This window comes from Benincasa hispida, chromosome 4, assembly GCF_027475165.1.
Source record: "Benincasa hispida cultivar pf3 chromosome 4, pf3_genome.v1.1, whole genome shotgun sequence".
Taxonomy (NCBI): domain Eukaryota; kingdom Viridiplantae; phylum Streptophyta; class Magnoliopsida; order Cucurbitales; family Cucurbitaceae; genus Benincasa; species Benincasa hispida.
Window position 1 is genome coordinate 17051172 of NC_143481.1, and position 17304 is coordinate 17068475.

The window sequence follows — 17304 nt, forward strand, 5'->3', positions numbered from 1 at the left end:
AGACAAATCACGTGTCAAATACGTATCTGAGAAGTATTTGAAAGGATCAGTATATCTAATAATGATTCTTTACCTCACATGGAGTATGTGTGTTTCATAGACCAAGACCATCTCTAAGATGAATAGAATGGCTAAAAATGGATGGTACAAATACTAAAATCTAATGAAACTTAAAGAGTACACAAACTGAAACAGAAATTTAACTAAAAAATTAAAGTTAAATAACTAAATTTATAATTAAAAAAAAATAGGGATCAAATAGACATAAATTAAAAAATGAAGTAATTTTGCAATTTAAGAAAAAGAAAAGAAAAGAAAATGAAGGGAGAGAAGAGGAGTTAAACAAAAAATCAGATTTTCAGTTAGATTGTCGGGGGTAAAACCGTAAAGTCACCCCGATTTTCAAGGGTTTCCGTTACGTAAGTCTGTTCTTCTCTCATTGCCGATTCCTGTTTCTCCGACCCAATACGCCATTTTCTCTTTCACTCTCTCTCTCTCTTCAAAATGTCTATGATATTTGAGAGAGAGAGAAGGTGAAGATGAAGATGAAGACATAGTCACAGTTCTTCCCAAATATCTCTCTCACCATCCCCAAAATCTCTCCATAACAACACTCAACAAACCCTAACAGACAAATTTCATCTCACTTTCTTTCTTTTTCTTGCCCTAACTATTACAATTTTCCATTGTTCTTTTTTGCTGTTCGATCACCGCCGGTTCTTTTTCCGGCATGATAATGGACCCGAATCTTTGGCGTGCTTTTGCCGGCTATTCTGCCCATATCCACACTGTCGGTTCTGAAGTTTACTATTTCGTTCAAGGACATGTCGAACAAGCTACTTATGTTCCCACACTTTCTCGGTCTGTTCTTTCTAACCCTATTACTAAATGTATCGTTTCTGCTGCCGATTATAATGCCGATTCACTGTCTGACGAAGTCTGTCTTAAGTTGAATCTTAATCCAATTCGTCCTGGTGAGAGTGGGTCTGAAGTGGTTTCTGGATTTAATTGTTCTGATGATGGTAGTGGGAACAGGAATACAATTGAGAAGTTTGCTAAGATTCTTACATCTTCTGATGCTAATAATGGCGGTGGATTTTCTGTACCGCGGTATTGTGCCGATTCTATTTTTCCTCCCTTGAATTATAAGGTTGAACCGCCGGTGCAGACTTTATCGATTACTGATGTTCATGGAGTTGTTTGGAATTTTCGTCATATTTATCGTGGGACGCCGAGGCGGCATTTGCTCACTACTGGGTGGAGTAAGTTTGTGAATCATAAGAAGCTGGTTGCGGGTGATGCCGTCATTTTCGCAAAGAATTCCAGTGGGGATATGTTCGTGGGCATTCGTCGTGCCACACCCTCAAGGGCTATTGTAGGCGGTGATTGTAGCAGATGGAATAGCCAGATTGGTGGAGGAAGGTACAATGTGGAGGAGAAACGTTCTGGAGATGGAGGAAGTGAAGTTTTCTCCCGAAGTAATATTGGGAAGGTGCCGGCTGAGGCGGTCGCTAACGCTGCGGAATTGGCCACGCAATTTAAGCCATTCGAGGTGGTTTATTATCCTAGGGCTGGCTTGTCCGAATTTGTTGTTCCAGCTGAGAAAGTGAACAATTCGATGAATTATCAGTGGTATTCTGGGTTAAGAGTGAAAATGCCTTTGGAGACGGAGGATTCTTTGAAGATGCAATGGTATCAAGGGACTGTAACCTCAGCATCTATTCCTGCCCATGGGCCTTGGATGGGTTCTCCATGGCGTATGCTTGAGGTAAACATTTCCTTTGTTAACCCATGTCTCTAATTCCACATGAGTAGGAGATAGTTATCATATCTACGTACTTCTGAATTATTTTTTCTTTCTTTTGATAATTGAGTTTTGCTTCATTTGATTGTCTGAGTCTGTTGATCATGTTGTTTATATTTAGCTTTAGTTTATGTTTTCATACTCAACATGACAATCAGTGATGAGAAATAATTGGATGGGATCAAATATCAATCTATTTTTAGGATATATATTAAATTCTCTGTTTCTTATCGGGGATTTGAGGGAGAGGAAAAACACTAGATACTGAAGATGTGTTGGAGTCACTCACTCTAGGTCATTTCATTCATGATGGTTTGTTGGTTCCACCCTTTGAAAGATGCTGACATTTTTAATCGTACATGTTTTCTCATTAAGAAGTAGTCTAATTTTATTTTAATTTTGAGGCAGAGAACTGGATTTATAATTTACGAGTATTTTCAATTACACCCTCATTGTTGAATATGTATCGTGTATTGTGTCTGGATTTTTTGGTGTTGGATAATGTGGGGTTTGCTCCGGTTGCTAGGTGTGTTGTATCAGGATGGTTGATCTGACAAAATACTATTGGAAGTAAATGTGTAACTCTGTTGGGTTATATATCACGTCTTTGGTGGTTGAGACAGTTCTTAAACAATTGATTTAGTCGGATCACTCTGGAGTGTTCCCGTACATACATACCAGATAACAAGCCCATTAAGCAATAAGAGAATGGAAATGGGATTTGTTGATTTAGTCAGATGACTATGGGTGTTGCTGAAAACTGGGGTTTCTTTATTAGATCTTTTCCCTTATGTCAGTTAGGAATTTACATTTTGTGTGGTCTTAAGAAGTTGTTCTCTGTACAGACTGTTGTTGTGTTTTTACCAGGATTTATTATCATTATTTTCATGTTATTTCGTTTTTCTGTCTTAGGTTACATGGGAAGAAACTGATGCTCTGCAGAGTGCTAAGTATGTGAGCCCTTGGGAGGTTGAACTTGCTACACCCACTCCTCCAATCCCTCCTCTTCACCCAGCAAAGAAATTTAGAGGTCCCCAGAAATCTGCGGTGGTGAATGGTGAAGCAGATCTGTTTTCACCTCTGATGACATTCGGTGATTCAACAATGGGGCAATTCAACCAATCATTGTTGAGTTTTAACTCATTTCCTGCTGGCATGCAGGGAGCCAGGCAAAATTTTTTCTGTGAATCTGGGTTATTCAATCCATATAATGAAATTACTCCACCAACATGTGATGAAATTTCCACGTGCAAGCTGAATGCAGCGCCAAAGACACAAACGGTGTCTACTGACCTCCAAATTGGTAGTGTGCAATCGGATACCTTATCGCCTGATAGTCAGGCTAGTGTTCTTTCCTTTGCCACAGGAACGGCTGAGAACCAGACCTGCAACTCAACTAAAGCTGGAGTATATTCAATTCAATTGTTTGGTCAAATCATATATACGAATCCGCCTGTTCAAAATGGACATCACGGTGCTAACAATGACGATGGCGACAAGAAGCGTAAACAGTCCAGCTGATCTTCTTTGATCAGTACAAACTTTCTTGTAGTGTACTAGACTGGGAGCCTTGGGATCCAAAGTTCTTCCTTAGTAAATAGTAGTAACATCTTTGTTTTGAGTAGAAGCAGCTGTACAGTACAGGTACGCCTGTCTCCTATCCTTTATACTTTAGCATGTTGATAATGAAATATTGATGTCTCCGATTGACGAATATTATTCTTTGTCACTTAATGTGATAATAATGCTTTTATTCTAACATACTTACATTCTTTCTGCACCATAACGAACATGCCTTTTTCATTCAGTTATGTCAAATGGATGCCAAATTCCATGACTGACTGATTGTAGCTATTTGTCCTGTCACAAAGTAACATAGAGAAGTTTATTCTTCTAATAATATGCAAGGGAGCAGAGGCTTGAATATAATGAATGTTTAGGCAAATTTTAATAGTGCCCTATGATGATTAGAAAGAAACCGTGGAATCTTTGGCTTGTTTGGAACCTCGTAATTTTGAGGGATTTCAATCCATATTGAATTTCAAATGCTTTCCATTGTGTGGTAAAAGGGATTTCAAATTCTGTTTACTTAAAAAACTTTCCTGACTAAAATGCTCGGATTTTGCAGGATTTCATAAGATTTGAAAGTAAATTACTTAATCGACCTTGTCAAATTCTAATTTTCAATCAATACATAGTTAAAAGTCTATATTAGTAGATTCATAACTTTCTTTTCTTTTCTAGTTACCATCAAAACACAGAATTTTAAATACGTTCATTTCAAATCTTTTTCGTTCCAAACAAAATAATTGATTTAAAACCATTTCTTAAACTTTCTTGAACCCGAACGGAGGGTTGATAAATGCAGAAGGGTTAATAAGGTTTTTTTTTTTTTTTTCCCTCCTTTTGTAACTACCACTCCCCCTTACCCATATACACTACTTGGACTATTACTTAGTTACTTTAATCTCCTCTCTGTTCTTTCTGAGCTTGAGGAGGATCTTGTTTTGTTCGGATCTTTCTGGTTAATATAATAATCCAAGTCTGTTGTTAAAAGAAAAAAAAGGAAGAAAAAGGTATATATAGATGGTTATTCATTTCTAAAACATAAATCATTTTTGATTTCTATGAGAAAACAATTTATGTCTCTCATTTGGTGTTACTTAAGTTGTCTTAAAATCTAAAGACCATTGACTATTTTTGTTTGACCCTTTTGGTGTAGGTACTTGAGCTAGGCAGGAAGCTGACTACAGTATGAACATCCGTAGCTGATTGTGTTTTTTCCATGGTAGTTTGTTTTGTCTGACCTCAAAAAGTCTAAGACTCTTTGATTTGAATATTTGTTGACGTTTGAATATTTTGTTGCTGAGTTTGCTTTAGATGTTGACAATGCTTTGGATATTGTTGAACTATTTTAATGCTTTTTCTAGTGTATGGTTTGAGACATGATTTGTTATGCTCTTGATTGTTTTATTCTTTTTTATTATTATTATTATTATTATTATTGTATTTGATGATGTCTTTTACACTATGCTATACAAACCTATATATATCTAAGATTTAAATTTTTGTTTGTTGCTGATGAATGCCTTTAATGTTATGAAACTAATTTATTAATAGAATAGGTTACATTCTTGTGGAGGTGGCATGTCCTTTTGTTGGAAAATGTCACTTGCGTGTAATGAATCTCTTTTGGAGACTTCTCTTTCTTGTTTGAGTATGACATCAATGAGGTACATGTCTTTAACTATTAAGTTATGATATGTTCATGTTAGTTTAGAATCCGTCTCAAATGAAAAGTTGTCTTAAATGAAAAGTTGTTATCGACTAGAGGAGAATTAGGAGATATTTGGTGTGATTGAATTTAATAACCGTTTGGTTCTTCATTTAGATTAATTGGTATTTTATTAGTATTTTAGAATAAATTAGTTAATTATCATATAAATAGTCACCTTAGAGTTGCTTTTTTTTTTTTTTTTTTTTTGGTTTATGATAATTGTGTTTGTTTTCTTCTGATTTCTTTACAATAATTTTCACCTTACTAAGTTAAAATTTAAATTTCTAGCAAAATTTAAAAAACAAAAACAAGTTTTTGATAACTATATATATTTTTTAAGTTATTAAGTTATAAATATTATCTTAGATTTTGAAAACGCCAAAGTAGCTAAATAAAGATAATTTTTAATATACAAATAGTAACGAAAGAGGACTTTGTTATGTAATAGTTTTTTGTTGTATATTTTTTTTCTTGCTCGAGGTGATGAAGATTGTGGTATATGCGGTAATTTTTCTATTTTTTAAACACTACTTTGGTTCAATATATTGGATTTTGATTCATTTTAAGTCAATGTACTTTTAAATGTTCATTTTGATCTTAGTACTTTAACTTTTGTTCATATTCATTTTGGTCTTGTTCTTCTAAAAGTGATCATTTTGGTTCCTATTTACAAAATTTTAACATAAATTTTATTCATATTAGAGATCTTTTGATACAAATTAATGGTTATACTTTAAAAGACTTAGTAAGTTAAGTGTAATGTTAAACTTTCAATCAATATATAAATATATATTATAATTTTTCTCATCTTTTATATATATATTTATAAGATGAGAAAAATTATAATGGATGGACAAGAACGATCACTTTTTAAATATATAGGGATGAAAATGATGATTTTGAATGTACATTGACTACAAAAGCATATGAATTAAAGTAGTATTAAATTTTTTTTGTTCAAACAATTATGTCAATGTGGTATGAAAGATTAAACTATCATCTTTAATGACAATAGCTACGTAACATTCATCATCAAGATATTTATATCACGTCTACATATGGATATTTTTTGTGCAAGTGTTCTTTTATACCACTTGGTCTCGAAGACTAGAATATTTTCCAATTTGATTATAATATTTTAAAATTAAACAATATATTTGAAACTAAACAAAAGAATGATGATGTGATAATTAAAATAATCTCATTACGTAATTTCATCGATCAATCAAATTTTTATTATGGGTATGTAAATATGGCCCAATGCTTTCTAATTCCTGCCCAATTAAAAGGCTTAAAATGTTCTCTCGATTAAAAAATAGGTATAATATTTTCTAATTTGATTATAATATTTTAAAATTAAACAATATATTTGAAACTAAACAAATAAATGATGATGTGACAATAAAATAATCTCATTACAAAATTTCATCTATCAATCAAATTTTCATTACGGGTATGTAAATATGGCCCAATGCTTTCTAATTCCTGCCCAACTAAAAGGCTTAAAATGTTGCCTCTCGATTAAAAAATAGGTATAGTATTTTACCAATTTGATTAAAATATTTTAAAATTAAGAATTGTATCTGAAATTGAATAAAAATGATGATGTAACAATCAAGAATCTCATTACGATTGATTTTTAATTACAATTGCATCCACTTGGTAGTAGACGACATCAAAAGAATTTTATTACGATTGAATCATATTTTCATTGTGGGTATATAAACATGGCCTAAATGTTTTTCTAATTCCTACCAATTAAAAGGCTTAACATGTTGTCTCTCGATTAAAAAAATGGGTACAAGGTTTAAATAATATCAATTTTTAAGATAAATTGAGATGGGTACAATGTATAAATTGATGTTTTTTTAGATAACACATACTTTAATTGAGTTATACTATTTTGGTCCTAAAAAAATATTGTAATGTACTTTTTATTGAATTTTCATGATATTATTGAATAGATGTTAAATTGAAAAAATTTTAGTACTGTAAATGATGGTATAACTTAAATTATCATTAATATTAGGCATGGAATTGAAAAATAGAAGACACTTCAAACATCAAATTATATGCTTAGCCTAAAAAATATCAAAGACAAAAAAAAGTAATACTAAAAGAGAGATAATTATTCCCAACAAATGAAAACAATATAGTTTTTTTCTGTTGAAAAGGGAAAAAAAATATAGTTTTAAATAATTATTATATGGACAAAATTTTTACATAAAAAGTATTTGATTAAGAAGAAGTATATTCTAAAAATCTTTATGATAGGTTGATTATATATATTAATCAATATCTTACATATGTATAAATATTTTAATTTTTAAAAGAATTTCATTGACCAAGCTAAAACTATTGCTAAGAAACAAAATATCCATCACTCAACATAATTCAACTATCATAAGTCCATCTCGAACAAAGCAAGGGATTGAGCAGCATGCACTATAAATCAATAGGTTCAAATGTTTAAACTTGAAAATTATTTTATAATATATCATAAATAATCCCAAAACTAATTTTTTTAACGCATCAATTACAACATCAATTTATGTGAATTATATTATAAATGATGTCACATACATCTTTTAATTTTTATACATTATTCATCACATGAATTTCTATCTCATTAAAAAAAAAAGAAAAAGAAATCCAAGTGTCACACCCCCTCCCGAGCCGGTCCCTCAAACCCGAAAGGAAGTGTGAGGACTATAAATATTGAGAACATCTACCATCTAGGATTTTATGTTATACAATACATTAATGTTTATCAAATTTTACACTTTCAATACCACCATGTGTTTGAACTCTCTTGATACAGCTGTCAAGACAGAATGATTTCTGCAATCACCCGTCAACTTGTTCTAAGCCAATTCCATCACTTTCTTCTGACACCTGGGGGGGAATTAAAGAAAAAAAATTTGAAAAACATGAGCGATAATGCTCAATGAGTGGTAAGTTTAAACTAAATATTATTCACTTTCAAAATATTTTTTGGAAAGCAATAGCACAATGTGAACAACCATCCAACTTACATACAGATAATAAATGAAACAAGGATGGTATGATCACATAATCCTTCAATACATAACAAATCCCATAAACTGGTTCGAGGAAACAATTTCCAGTACCCCAAACAACCCGTCGAATATGCACATGTCAACAATTCCTGCTAGACATACTCGGGTACGTAGATAACCCCAACCAGATATATCCATAAAGTATGCTAATAACATCTGGGTTCAATTTCCTGTTTCTAGTCAAACTAATAAGAACAAACATCCAAGCCAAGACTCAGAGAGTAAATAGTCATCCAAATAACAGAACAGTAATTATAATACAAGAAAACATATATTTTCAGATCATGCCAAATTTACCAAACTGGTACAAATATATAAAACATCCAACCATTCAAAAACATAAACCGCTCATAGTTTCTCTTGATCAGTTTTTCAGAAAATTATTTAACCAACTTCTTGTCATGTTTCTTCTGAATTCCTTTCCTTTCTAAGAAATTCTAAATTAGTCCATAATTCTTTCAATAATCCCAATTTTATTAACAAATAATTTAAGTTAGAAAGACCAGCTTACAATCTAAAAATAGGCCTAACTTTTCCAAAACAGTTCATTGGAGGTTATTTTGGTAAGTTGATGGGCTCTAGACTGCAGGGTGGGCGTGTCTAGCGCGCAGGTGGGCTGGAACGCATGCAGCTAGGTGGCAAACCTTGCATAGGATAGTGCTAGGTGGTGAGATGCGCACAATGCGCACTGAGATGCATCCGTGCATATATTCAGATGCATCTCGCAAGGTGTGTGCGCGAGCACTTGCGCTGGCAAGGATGCCTGACAGGGCTGAGCGATAGGCCTATGTGGTCAGCTAGGCTATTGAACTTCTAACGCAAGCTCCTCTTTCTTTAGCACCTCAATTGAGACGGCAGCCTGGGACCTCCCTCTCTCTATACTCTCTTTTGAGAACTTCCTTACTAACTTCACTCAAATGGCACGAGTGGATTGTGAGAGTTGATCGTCCCAACCTATCCTATTTATAGGCGTCCCAAGTTCTTCCTAGCTTGACACCTCTAGCTTAACTGCATGTCAATGTGCCCTCACCTTGCGCTGTCCACGCCAACCCTTTGCCACCTTGGTCTTGAAATGACTTCCTTTCCTTTAGCCAATACATAACCTTTCCTTTGCATGCCCTCTCGTGCGCCCACCTCAATTCTTTCCATTCCACCCTTAAATTTCCAGTTGACAACTCCTAGTTTCAATACGTCCAACTCTTAAGCTGGTGCATCACCCACCGTTTTCCCCTCAAATCACAACTTAATAGCCAAAAACTTTTGGATTTCTCAAGATTTATAAAATAACCAAGTGCTTCCTCGCTTGCATCTAGTCATTACTCAATGCACGATAGTTGCTACTCGTTACACGATAACCATTACTCGACACATGATGGCTTCTACTTGATGCACGATGGCCTTCATCGCATACTCATGCGTTCAACCCCTTCACCTAGGCAGTCACATACTACACATCCAAATAGAAACCTTCACGCCTAGGCCACTCTTGTTGTAGGCGCTCAGGAGGTTTCCCCAGCCTTAAAACAACCTAGCCATCACATGGCTTCATCGCTCGCTGAGCGCCTTATGCTCATTGCTTTGCGATCAACCATGAGTTCACTCTTTGTGCAACGCCCCAATGCCCTCACAATCGGTACCTTACGCCCCCGCTCATGCGACTCCACACGTGCGTTCGAGCGCTTACGTCTTGCATTAATCATCCTGCTCATGTGCGCTCGTCAGCATCTTACCTATACTTATTGCTCGGTGGCCCTTCCTCGCTGCTCGATCATGCAACGCCTATACCATGTGCCCAAGCCTCCGCGCATCACTTACACGTGTGCACTAGGCTTAGCACCTAACCTTGTGCCAATGCCCAGCATACCCTGCTCGCAAGCTTTCTAACCTTACAAGCCCCTTAGCTGGCGCATGCCTTGTCAACGCTTAACAACATTCCACGTATGAGTAGCCTACTCACGCCAACACTTGGCCAACGTTCTCGTGTCATTGCATGACTACTTGGTGCTTACACTTTGTTTTGCCAAACATCAAATTTTTCCTGGCTTGGCCATGCCTCTTACCAACGCATGTGTCCAACATGAGCCTTACCAAGTATATTTTAAACTTCAATTATCCTTGGTAACATATCAATATTAGGTGTTTGTATGTTCTAATACTTAGTCAAATTTTATTACCCAATACCTTCACTTTCTAATCCTTTAGGTGTATTTCTTTTTCTCAATTCAAAAGGCATTCTTCTTATGTTCCCCTTACATGTTGCTTGATTTGATGGAATACGAGACATACGCAGCGGAATAAGGACCTAATTACACTATAATTGCTTTTAATTTAAAGGAAAAATGCATGCAATTGAAGGAAAAACAGTAATTAAAAATTACTTTTGAAGTTCCCGAAATGCTTTTCCTCGCTAAATCTCGACCCGAACTCCGAACCACCACTAGAGTTGACCTACTATCCTCTGGACTCAGAATCGGGTTGTGGGACCCGATGGATGAAGAACACCGAGAGAGAGAAAGAGATGGAAAAAAGATGGAGATTTTTTGGGTTGGGTTTCTAATTTTTTAGCCCAATTTTGAAAACTAAGTTTTGCAAAAATGGCAAAAGTTTCTAATCCAAATTCAAAAGCCCATATTTATAGAAAAAGGCCATGCAACAATTACATGAAATCAATTCATAAAAACCCAACACCTAGAATCCACTATCTAAGTGGGCTTAATGTCTCCACTATAAGCCAGCACCTAGCCTACTATTTTTTTAGTGGAATTATCCAACAAAAGTTTGGATTTTCCCACTAACTTTAGTCAAAGGACAAAATAGTCATTTTGCCAAAGTCAAACTTTGACATAAAAGTCAACATTTTGATTTTTTATGATTTTTTCCATGTTGACTAATTTTGACCTCCCGTGCATGAATCCACATTCATTTTCTCGAAATTCAAATCACATTTGAATATAAGGTCGGTCAAAGTTTGACTTTTCAAAGTCAAAAGTCAACTCTTTGACTTTTTACATCTTTGACCATTTCCATTATTTTCGAGCTTCCAAATATGAACGTATTCATATTCTTGATATTTAAATCACATTTAAATATTAAAGTTGTATCTCTAAACTGAAAAACTCGACCACTATATCACATATACTTGTCGGTTTCTCTCTCTTCACCTAATTCGAACAATTCGAATTATTCTATCATACTGTTCTAAGTTTATTCCATATGAGCTAGTAGGGAAACCTAATGGACCTATAGATCATGGGCTCCAACGATCCGAGATTAGTTGACTAAAACTCTTTTAGATGGAGCTAATCAACATTCGTTAACTAACGGGTCATTCCACTATAGTCCCGTAGTTGTACTCCCCTCACTATAGATATATTTTTGTCCATTTGATATAACCATGATTAGTAAGTTAATCCTTCACGGGTTGTTCGTAATCTCGGCTGGGTCATAAAAACCATGTTACCCCTAAGATTACATCTTGTTCCTTAACTTCCACTGATCCTCTAATGAACAATTGGTTTAAGGTCTAACCTATAAACCGAACCTCTCTTGGGCAAGGAGAGGGTAGGGCCCCTTGTTCAAGACCTGGATTCAGTACTAAAGGGAACAACCCATCTACTAACCCTATAACGGGTAGGAGTGAATTCCGTCTTGCACCCTATGTTCTCAGCTATCCACCTGATCTTACCCCTAAAATGGGAGGATTATTGGGCCTGATGAGCTGCCCTCACCTATGCAGATCTAAGGATAATTCTGAGTGAACATGAGTTAGCTCAGGATTAAGATTAAGTTACCTAGGTCATCAATTAACGAAATAGTCAGTTTTATACATAAAATGACATTTAGAATGTAAAAAGTGACTATTTCATGGTTCAGTCTTATGCAAATTCATTGCATAGGATGCCTCCACTCACATATCTCTATATGAACGATTCAGGATCACATTGTTTGTACTAACTACAAAGTGGGTCATATCCATAGTATCCCCAGAATAAGGCGCCCAACCTTATTCATATACTATAGACCATTTTGGCTATATATTTGAACTTGATCCACATTTATATCACTATAGAAAGTTCAAACTACATTAAATAGCCCCAGGACCTTAATTTATTGGATTCAAGATTACAATTTCAATAACAACTTTATCGAAAAACAAAATAGAATATGTTTATTAATTTACAAACTACGAGTTTTAGGACATAAAATCTAACAAACTCCCACTTGGACTAAAACTCCTAGTGGAGTATCACAATGTTGAATTTAAGTGAGAAACATATGAGTACAATAAACATATGAATACAATAAACTAGGGCATATACCCAAAAGTTCTCCCACTTGTCCTAGTTTACAAACTTCGTAGACCTAGACTCTGTAGGTGACCTTCAAACACTTTAGTCGTGAGGGCCTTTGTAAAAGGATCAACAATTTTTTGCTCAGAAGATATTTGGGTTACTACAACGTCTCCACGATGTACAATCTCCCAGATCAGATGGTATTTGCGCTCAATATGCTTGCCGCGCTTGTGGCTTCTTGGTTCTCTTGAATTTGCAACTGCACCACTATTATCATAATATAGGGTGATAGGCAGATGCATATTTGGAACGATTTCCAAATCTTTCAAGAATTTCCTCAACCATACTACTTCCTTTGCTCCTTCGCAAGCAGCTACATATTCAGATTCCATTGTGGAGTCAGCTATACAAGTTTATTTTATGCTTCTCCACACTACTGCTCCTCTATTAAGAGTGAACATTGATCCTGATGTAAACTTTCTAGCATCTTTATCAGTTTGAAAATTAGAGTAGTGTATCTAGTAAGGATCAAATCCTTAGTACTATACACGAGCATGTAGTTCCTCGTTCTCCTAAGAACTTGAGGATATTTTTAACGGCAGTCCAATGATCATATCCAAGATTGGACTGATACCTACTGACTATCCCTACTGCCTAGCATATGTCAGGTCTAGTACATAACATTGCATACATCAGGCTCCCTACTACGGAAGCATAGGGAATGCGTCTCATATCCTCAACCTCTTGAGGTGTCTTAGGACATTTATCCTTTGACAAATGAATTCCATATCTGTAAGGTAACAGACCTCTTTTGGAATTCTGCATCTTATACCTAGATAACATTTTGTTTATATAAGTTGCTTGAGACATGGATAGTGTTCTGTTCTTGCAGTTTCAAATAGTCTGAATCCCGAGAACATATTGCGCATTTCCTAAATCTTTTATTTGGAATTTTATTGCTAGCCATTTCTTGATGTCAGTTAGCTAACCTACTTCATTCCCAATGAGTAGAATATCGTCAACATATAAAACTAAGAACACTATAATAGAATTGGTGATCTTCTTGTAAATACAAGGCTCGTCAACATTCTGTTCAAAGTCATAAGATTTGATCGTAGTATCAAATCTTATATTCCAAGATGTAGAAGCTTGTTTCAACCTATAAATGGATTTTTAAAGCTTGCAAACCTTTTGTTCTTGACCCTATGCAATAAACACCTCTGGTTGAGCCATATAGATACTCTCCTCAAGATCGCCGTTTAAAAAGGCTGTCTTGACATCCATCTGCTAAATTTCATAGTCATAAAAGGTGGCAATGGATAAGAGTATTCTAATCGACTTAAGCATGGCAACAGGAGAGAAAGTTTCTTCATAGTCCACTCCCTATCTGTGGGTATAACCCTTTGCCACAAGTCGAGCCTTAAAAGTTTGTACTTTACTAGCTTAGTCTCGTTTTCTCTTGTAGATCCACTTACAACCAATTGGTTTTACATCATTTGGTTGATCTACAATTTTCCAGACAGAATTGAAGTATATAGACTCCATTTCGAGGTCCATGGCTTTGACCCACTGATCATGGTCCACATCTTTCATCGCCTGTTTATAGGTCGATGGATCCTCTATGTCATCATCAGGTATGACGACTTGTGTTTCTATTAAACCCAAGTAACGGTCAGGCTGATGAACAACACTCCCACTACGTCGAGGCATTCTCAACTCTTGAGAAGAATGTGACTGATCAGATGTACTAGTTTTATCTACTACTTTAGTAGATGAACTAGTTCTATCTGTAGCGTCTTTAGAAATTTCATTCAATACTAATCTACTGCGAGGTTGATGACTTCTTATGTGGTCTTCCTCTAAGAATGTGGCATTTATCGATACAAATACCTTATTCTCTTGAGGATCGTAAAATAGACCACCTTTTGTTTTTTTTGGATAACCTACAAATAGGCATAGTTTTGAACGACGTTCCAATTTTTTATGATTTTGCACCAACACGTGTGCTGGGCATCCCTAAATCCTAAAGTGACGTAAACTGCCTTTATGCCCTTTCCATAGCTCATAAGGTGTTTCTGAAACACTTTTAGATTGAGCGTTGTTCAAAATATAGACAGCAGTCTCTAATGCATGTCTCCAAAAAGAATCAGGTAACTTATTGTCACACCCCCTCCCAGGCCTTAAACCCCTAAGACCGGGAAGGGAGCGTGAGAGTGATTATAACCCTTCTAAGACAATATTTGTACTAACTATCGTTTTCGCTATTTATTATAATTACAATGGGTTTATAACATTTACCTATTTATCTATAAATGTAATCAATAGGTTTTCATTATCCCACCTATTAATCTATACAACCAATTAAAAGGTTACAATACTCCACTTATTTATCTATATATGCAATTTAATTGTCTTTTCAATACTTTTAACACATGATCTAAGCCGTGCCCCGAGAGTTTACTGAGCTTTTAGTTGATGGTGGTGGGTGGTGGACTCTTTGTTGAACGCTCCACTCCACTACCTGGGGGGGGGGGGGGGGGGGGGGGGGGGGTAGGAAAACAATTTGAAGAGTGTGAGCTACTAAGCCCGGTGAGTGGTTCTTTTTAAGATGAAAATCATTTTGAAAATCATCATTTTGGGAAACCAATCACATATTCGCACTCACACTGAACTTAAGTGCAATCAATGGCATAATCACGCAGCTACTAATTTGTATTCCAACATCAACACATAGCAATCATATTCTATCATCAAACAATACAATCACCTATGGAAACCTTCCTATGACCCCAATTCCCGCCAATGTGCACATCGACTATTTTATTTATCCCGCTAGTCATGCTTAGGTACTTGACCATATTTTCTGCCGGTCGTCACTGACTATTATTTCCCGCCGACCGAAGCCGACCATATTTTTCCGCGGACTGAAGCCGACCAATTTTCCCGCCCACCGAAGCCGACCATTATTTCCCGTCAAGCAACTTTTGTTACACATGCTAACCACATCCCGGGCATAATCGCAGTTTCCATAGTCACACACAAGCAATATCATGGCAATCATCATATTATCAAAGCATATAGCTTGTATCCACTCATGCATGTAACCCTATGTCCACGTGTAGGGTTAACCAATCATTCGCAGCACACATATAGTTAACAAGAACTGTACATATTCACAAGACATTCTATTTATCACGGCGGTCCCAACTTCACAGTACCCATTTACTCAGCTAAAACTGTTCTATTTAAGTTGTGTGATAAGCATCAAGGTGATATATATTAACTAAGTTACATAACACAGTACTGAGCATGGCTTCACAGTGTTTACGATGCACTTCTCTTTTAACTTAAGTGAGTATTCACAATGGACTCTACTGTAACGCTTGCGAGAGATGACAGCAACCCTATAATTCATATGATAGCAAAATCTAACACCTCAAGACTGTGATGTTCAGGTTATACAACTATAATATTCACATTACGTACTGATTTATCAAAGACACAGTGCTAACAAATGATGCCCTGGAGTAACATAGCTTTTACCACGCATACCAACCTAGCAAAATTATCATGCTAGTAGGGATGGTATTTTCTAATGCAACATAATACTCACAACATATGTTAACTATAAAGCTATAACACTCACACTATGTGTTAATTATCAAAGCTATAACACTCACAATCTATCGAAACTATAAAGCTATAACACTCACACTATGTGTTAATGATCAAAACTACTCACACTATAAGTTAATGATCAAAGCTATAACACTCACCTTAATTACTTAGGAGTCTTTCTAATATTTCCCTTTTCTACCTCGGGCTCCCTTTTTATCCCTAGAATCCAGATCCAACTTACAGCTTAGATTACTCATAGTTTTGAACCTTATTTTGAGATACTTCCTTCTACAAAACTATTCTAAAATGTCTCAAGAAGCTTACCATAAAATCTAACTCTTCATGGTTTAGCCGGAATCATCCAAACATCAAGACTGGCCCAACTTACCCGATAGCTCGACCCCTCTGTATTTTTCTCATTCTCCAGCCAAATTCCTTCAAGCTTCTTCTTTGGAATCCTCACCATGAAAACTAGACTCTCTTATATTTTATATGGCTTTAGAATTACATCAAACGCTTGAGTAGATTGGGAGATCTCCTCGTCTCAAGTTGATGCATTCTCCTCTACCCTCACTGTCCAATGCACTCTATTCTCCCCCCTCTTTTTACGAATTTTATGATTTGTGATTTGAAAATGAAATCCCAACGGCTCTATTTATAGGCGTCCAAACCTCCTATGGTGTTGACACCCCTACTTGGTTGCATGGCCAAATGTTTAATCCTCCCTTTATCAACGTAAGTTGACTTCACCTTGGTTCAATGTGTTATTCCCAAACGCATCCAACACAATCTCTTAGGGTTTAAGAATTTCTCTTCATCGGACACCTAAATTTTAATTGACGTTTTCCCTTACATCTTCAAGCTTTGTTTGTATTCAATTTAGGGTTTTCAATGCATAATCTATAAGATCGTGGCCAACTCCAACACATAAATGCCGGTCGTTCGATGCACGGGCGGTTTCCTTCGATCGCGTGGGCGTGACGTTCGAATGAGGCGTTCAGACTGCTCTCGCTCTCTCCCAATTTCTTGTTGATCTCGCTCTTTCCACTCTCGCTCTCTCCTACTTTCTTGCTCAAACTCTCGCTTTCCCCACTCTCGCTAAGGATCTCGCTCTCTCTAATCTTGCCAGCATCGCTCTTTCCAATCTCGCTAGCGTTGCTCTCTCCTTCTTTCTCTCCACCCTTTCCAAAGCTCATCATTGAGCAAACCATGTCCAACAAGGTTCTGTTTCTT

At 35.9% G+C, this 17304-nt stretch overlaps 1 protein-coding gene across 1 annotated transcript; it reads left to right on the top strand.

Moving 5' to 3' along the window:
* The first annotated feature begins 427 nt into the window (after positions 1-427).
* ARF17 (auxin response factor 17) lies at positions 428-4760 on the top strand. Its single transcript, XM_039030663.2, has 3 exons — positions 428-1768; positions 2717-3448; positions 4527-4760. The coding sequence occupies exons 1-2, from the start codon at positions 731-733 to the stop codon at positions 3323-3325; spliced, it is 1647 nt and encodes a 548-aa protein (XP_038886591.1). The 5' UTR covers positions 428-730; the 3' UTR covers positions 3326-3448; positions 4527-4760.
* Positions 4761-17304: the final 12544 nt, after the last annotated feature.